Source organism: Eucalyptus grandis, chromosome 2 (genome assembly GCF_016545825.1).
Source record: "Eucalyptus grandis isolate ANBG69807.140 chromosome 2, ASM1654582v1, whole genome shotgun sequence".
Lineage (NCBI taxonomy): Eukaryota > Viridiplantae > Streptophyta > Magnoliopsida > Myrtales > Myrtaceae > Eucalyptus > Eucalyptus grandis.
The window spans coordinates 42,966,065-42,971,673 of NC_052613.1; the positions used below are offsets into that span (position 1 = coordinate 42,966,065).

A 5,609-nucleotide genomic window follows, 5' to 3' on the forward strand; every position below is an offset into this window, starting at 1 on the left:
AATACTGATCTAAACCAAGGAAGAATATCAGATCGAGAGGAAAAGTAACCAGGGTTGACATATTTATTAACTGCCGTTTCCATGGTGGACTGCAAATCTTGGAATGACTGGACATCCCATCCTCGGCCTCGTGGAGATTAAAGGGTTTGCGTAAGCTAACAAAATAGTTGATTCCAGAGAAGAACATGCGGAGTCCAGGACTCAAACAAGTACGTAGTTGCTGTATTCCGTGATCGTATATAATATGACGATGAGAAACAAGTATGGCTCTTAAACAGATTTCACACTCTCAAACAGAAGCAACCATGGTAAATACAGTACACAGCCAAAGGAAGATTACATCTACAACCACACAACGACATTCCGATGCAAGACCGGATTATTTCAAATTATCGGTGAGATACGATAAGATGTAATTCAAAAGCTCGTGCGAAGGCCACTCTCTAGCAATGCTTGGTGCAGAAGCAACGGCGACGAAAGCCCCGGCAGTGCCCGCCGTGGAAACCTTCCGTCTGGCAAACAGAGGCGCAGTTGGTCTTACTCACGCATGCCCCCTTGAAACGTTGGCTTTGGGACTCGCAAGTTCTCGCCTCCACCACCATCGGCTCCATCTCTGTTCATATCAAAATGAAGGTGAAAGCAAAAAAGGGTCGAGTTAATCAAAATTCTCTCATGGAAAATGAGTTGACAAATCATGCTCAGAACCATCTATAAGCCATTTCGTTGAGCCCTTTATATTGTAAGTTCACTACCGTCTTATTGTTTTGTGTGATTTTAGTGAAGTGTATATGAAACACATGCATGCATAAGTGGGTTGTAGGATGAGGAAGAACCAGTTGCCACAAGCAGCAGCATCACAATAAGAGCAGCTGGAATCAATCGCTTCGAGAAATCCATTGAGAGAGAGAGAGAGAGAGAGAGAGAGAGAGGAGAGAGATGGATGGATGGAGGAATGGGCATGGCACGAAAGTTGATTTATAGGAGAGTGAGGTCGTGAGCATAAGCTAATTATTAAAAAGTTCGTCGGCGGATTTGGAATCACAGATTGATCGAGAAAAAGAGAAACAGAGGGAGAAATTATTTCTGCCAGGTCAAAATGAAGGGTCTTGCATGGATCCCGATAGATCGACGGTCCAAAATTCGGTCTAGCTCATGGCAAATTAATAACTAAAAGAAAAATGGGTAGGCTTCCGGATCCATCTTACGCCAGTACAGCACAAACCGCACTTTAGACAGGATTGCCTTTACTTTTTTAACGTGTCTTTGATAACTATGAGCTTCGTTGTCCTCAAATGCCAACCATTGCTGTAGATCTGCTCACGTTCACACAACGCACCCCTCTTTCTTTCCAAAGGATCGCCTCAAATCTGCTTTAACACATCTCATCCAAACTCTTTTCAAAAAGATCCAGCTCCTCGGGTCCCCCTTGTCTTCACACGCTCACCACGTTTATAAAGAGACCCAATTGATTGCTCCTGCTTTTCCATCATCTAAAGTTTTCACTACAAAAAATACTTAATAGCTTTACATACCATATGAGTTACCGACACTCCCCTTTACAGTATGCTTTTCATATGTAAAATGTACGAAAGAGTATTTCTTGTTCTGTTTATAAGTTAGTTATGTTTACGCATGAAAACTAGTCGACAAGATGGCTCTCCATGAGCCACGACATTGGTCTCCTTCAAGTGAAAACTGTTGAGTTGGATTCACTTCCTCGTGTAGGATTTATACATATAGAATTTTACGTGAATGTTAAGCTTACTAAGTCTACATGTATAATTTGTTTCACCCAAGGTTAGTTTCTATATATGCGTGTATACTTCAAAAGATTTCGTTAGCATTGATAAATGACAAAATGACATTGAACATTAAACAAAAATTCAGGAAGCTTATTAAGCCAATCAAAAGTTCAAGAATAATAATATATATCGAACAAAAATTTATGGATCGAATTGAACCAATTGATAGTTCAAGAATAAATTATACGTCCAAAAATTCAAGTGCTAATAATATCATTGTCACATCATCAACTTAATGCTAGAATTATTAATTAATTTAAAAGATAGGAATTAGTGAAGCTTTTTAGGACTTTCTTCTTAAAGAACACAACTAATAGATAGTTTATAACGTGCATTGATGGATACTCCTTCCTTTCCAATCTTTTTTTTTTTTGTTGGAAAAGTTAAAAAGTACCCTATTCAAAACAAAAGGAGAATTTATACTAAAATATTCCACCGTCCTTCAGACTGAGAGAAAATTCTCAAAAGTTTGTTGGAAACAAAACTAGTGGGACATACATACACTCTATTCATTTCAAAGAAAACGAAATTTGCTGGAAAGATGTTTTCGAAAAAAAATTATTTGCAAAGAAAATGATTATATGAAATCATTTTTTATATTTGTTTTAGAACAATGATGAAAAACGCTTTTGAAAAAAAATTATAAGCACGGCCCAAGTCTCAAATAAGAGTCCTCGAGTTTTGGGCTCTAGTGTCAAGAATCTAATTCAGGCATGGTCACAAAGGACCCGAGCCTGGCTTCAAGGTCCTTAGCATGAGCACTAGGGACCTAGCACAACTTGCCATGGACTTGGAGACAAGTGTCAGGGTCTCGAAATATTTTATTATAGGATAAGTACAATAAAAGTTCTAAAACTTATCAAATTGATTCAATCGAGTCCTAAAGTTTTTATTTTTTTGATGACCCTTAAACCCCGTCTGCCGGAAGCCGGCAAGCAAATCTTGGGGTGACACTAGCGGAGGATCAACTACCCCGACGTCACACTTAAGACACCAAATGCCTCATCTGGATTTTGAACCCCTCACCTTTGGGGAATGATCAATGAAGTTCTTATCTAGCAGACCCCTCACCTTTGGGGAATGATCAATGAAGTTCTTATCTAACAGAGCCACCACAATGGTGGTATCAAGTCCTAAAGTTAATACCAACAAACCTTTTAACAAAAATGCGACGTGAACATGACATTTTAAATGAATTTTTATTTTTCATGTGATTTTTTTAAAATTATTTTTATTCAAATTTGTTGGCAAAAGCACCCGCCATTTTCTCTTTCTTTTTTTTTTGAACTGTTTTGTTTTTTAAATTAATTTTAGCTTTTCTTTTCTAGTTTTTAAGTCAAATTTGAATAAAAATAGTTTTAAAAAAGCCATGTAAAAAAATAAAAATTTATTTAAAATGCCACATCCGGCCATGTCAACATTTTTTGTTAAAAAGTTTGATTGTGCAAATTTTAAGACTTGATTGAATCAATTTGACAAATTTCAAGAGTTGATTGTACCTTTTACAAGTTTTATGACTCAATTGTATTTTCTTGACAAGTTTCAGGACTTTCATTGCACTTATCCCTTCTATTATTTATCAAACAGTAATATTCCAATTTAATTCTAGCAACATGCAATGCAGAACCTTTGATTTTCCACTACGAAATTATTTGACACTAGAAATCCTTACAAGATCGCCATTACACTTGATAAACGGCGACTGTGTGATTCTTGTCGATACATCAGCCTCGATCAGATTGCCAAGCTCAAGAAAACACCAAAAAAACAGGCCTTACTTATTAAGTCATCAATGCCTGTCATCACTTAGCAGATAGTTTATAAGTCACAATACGCATTTACATGCTGGCAGGCAAATGAACATACAGCTACTCAGTAGAAGATACAAGAAATAGTGGAAGGTTCAGCGCCTTCCTGATGCCACTGATTCAGCAGAGAAGAGGTACTTCACTCTCGAAAGCACTGAATCATGAGCAGGGTCATAAGGATGATCCTTTGAAGGGATCTCAAGAATCGCTGGAACTGGCTTATTGTAGCTATCAACCAGAAACCTTATCATGTTTGCAACCTGAAAGCCAGGGACATCATAAACAATTAAAAGTATGTCACATATGGGACTTATTATTGGAGAGGAATAATAGCCCATTTGTAATGATCAGAAAGGCCTACGCAGCAATAATCGGCAAACACAGGACCAACATTGTTTCTGCGACCGTCCAAAATATTTGGATTGGACCCAAAAGGATCTTGAAATTAATAATCATTGATACCTATAAGATGCTCTTATTTGTTAATGTAGGAGGCTGGATGACTAGATCAATACAAGGCCAATGAGCGACCAATGCTTACTACTCATGTACATGTAATAGACATTAGTAGGGTTGCTGATCACTAATTTAACCCAAAAAAAAAGGACCCTTTGTTTGCTATGTGGAAAAACAACTAACCAAATGCAGTACCCTTGAAGCACTTGATCCTTTATTTATCAGGAAAAGCAACCCATTTAATCTACATTTCAAGTATGAAAGAGAACTCACATATTGACTGATCAAAACAATAGCGATATCCTCCCTTGATGTGAACTCCTTGAAGGTATCTTCAATTGCTTTCACAGTTGTTTCTAAGAAGAACCACCGAAAAAAAAAAAAAAAGAAAAAAAGAAATCATTATAGAGGCAAGCATCAGCTATCTTAGAATTCTGCAACATGTTGCTTAAAGTAATAGTGCAATCAGAGAATGAAAGACGGGTTACAAACACTAACATCGCAAGAAGAAATTAAAAGCACATCTGCATCTAAGATTTAGCAAGAGACATACCAGTTTTTAATACAAAGAACTTGACATGGAACAGTTTTAATACAAAGAACTTGACATGGAACAAACAAGCTACCTAGAAGTATTTGGACAACAAGCAGTCTGAGACATAAGGGGGTTATGCCACAATACTATGGAAGATAATTGCAGCGCAAGAACTTGTGAAGGACTAAGATATTGATAAATGAATATCATTATCAATTCGAATGGACAGCAGATAATGGTAATGTAAGAGGGACAGAATCATACTCGAGTCAACGATGAGATAGTTTGTCTTCCTCCTTAAGTCAACATTACCGACACCAGCCAGTAAAAACCCAGTGACAGTGTCCTACACAGTAAATTCGCATCATTCAAGAATTTCCAGATCAAAATAATCTCCGGTGAACTAGCCAGCATTACGTTGCATTGATTTATCGCAACTAAAGTGCACACATGTACAGTGCCAAGATAAGGATCTACAGCGGTAAATGTAGTCTCATTTCTGATAGCTAAAGTTGCCAGGAACACTTTTAATCTCTCTATCGTTTTGAATAATACATCTCAAAGCAGTTTCAATACTGTGATTCGCATAACAGACCATGGATAATTTCAGAGTAAATCTCAGGCACTTCAGAAAATGCCATCATTAAATAAAATTATACATGGCTATTTCATGTCCCACTCAACCAAAGAATGACCCATGCAAACAAACGTTTTCCAGCCGTTTGAATCTCATACAGGTAAATTCTAGATTCCTGCAAAAGGACCTGCGGCCTCCAAGAAAGAAAACTGATCACTCGAGATACTAGAAAAACCAAGACAGGCATCTCCCAAAGGTTGAACCACCCATTTAAGTGCTACATGATTTATAAAATCCCACCCACCAAAAGTCAGCAACATTTTTGGCCAAAGATGCCCATTTTACTTCAACCCGCTTGTTCAAATAGTGCAACCATAAAATAAAAAGGCTTCACAATTGCCTCAAAAAAATTATTCAGAGCCAATAAGAGA

The 5,609-nt window shown here is 37.3% G+C and overlaps 2 protein-coding genes across 3 annotated transcripts in view; both read right to left on the reverse strand.

Annotated features, from left to right (window-relative positions):
• Positions 1-201: 201 nt before the first annotated feature.
• LOC104432979 (defensin Ec-AMP-D2) overlaps positions 202-5,609 on the reverse strand; it is a 13,403-nt gene continuing 7,995 nt past the window's right edge. Inside the window, exons 2-3 of one of the 2 annotated variants that reach the window (XM_039304804.1) lie at positions 834-929; positions 202-613 (exon numbers count right to left, since the gene is read on the reverse strand). In XM_039304804.1, coding sequence (XP_039160738.1) covers positions 444-613; positions 834-897 — 234 coding nt within the window. In that variant the 5' untranslated portion in view covers positions 898-929 and the 3' untranslated portion in view covers positions 202-443. Of the gene's footprint in view, positions 614-833; positions 978-5,609 lie in introns of those variants that run through there. The other variant, XM_010045582.3, reaches the window with a different exon arrangement.
• LOC104432980 (V-type proton ATPase subunit F) lies at positions 3,436-5,242 on the reverse strand. Its single transcript, XM_039307120.1, has 5 exons — positions 5,197-5,242; positions 5,058-5,137; positions 4,866-4,947; positions 4,340-4,422; positions 3,436-3,870 (listed from the first exon to the last, which is right to left on the reverse strand). Exons 1-5 carry the CDS (start codon positions 5,240-5,242, stop codon positions 3,706-3,708), a joined length of 456 nt encoding a protein of 151 aa, XP_039163054.1. The 3' UTR covers positions 3,436-3,705.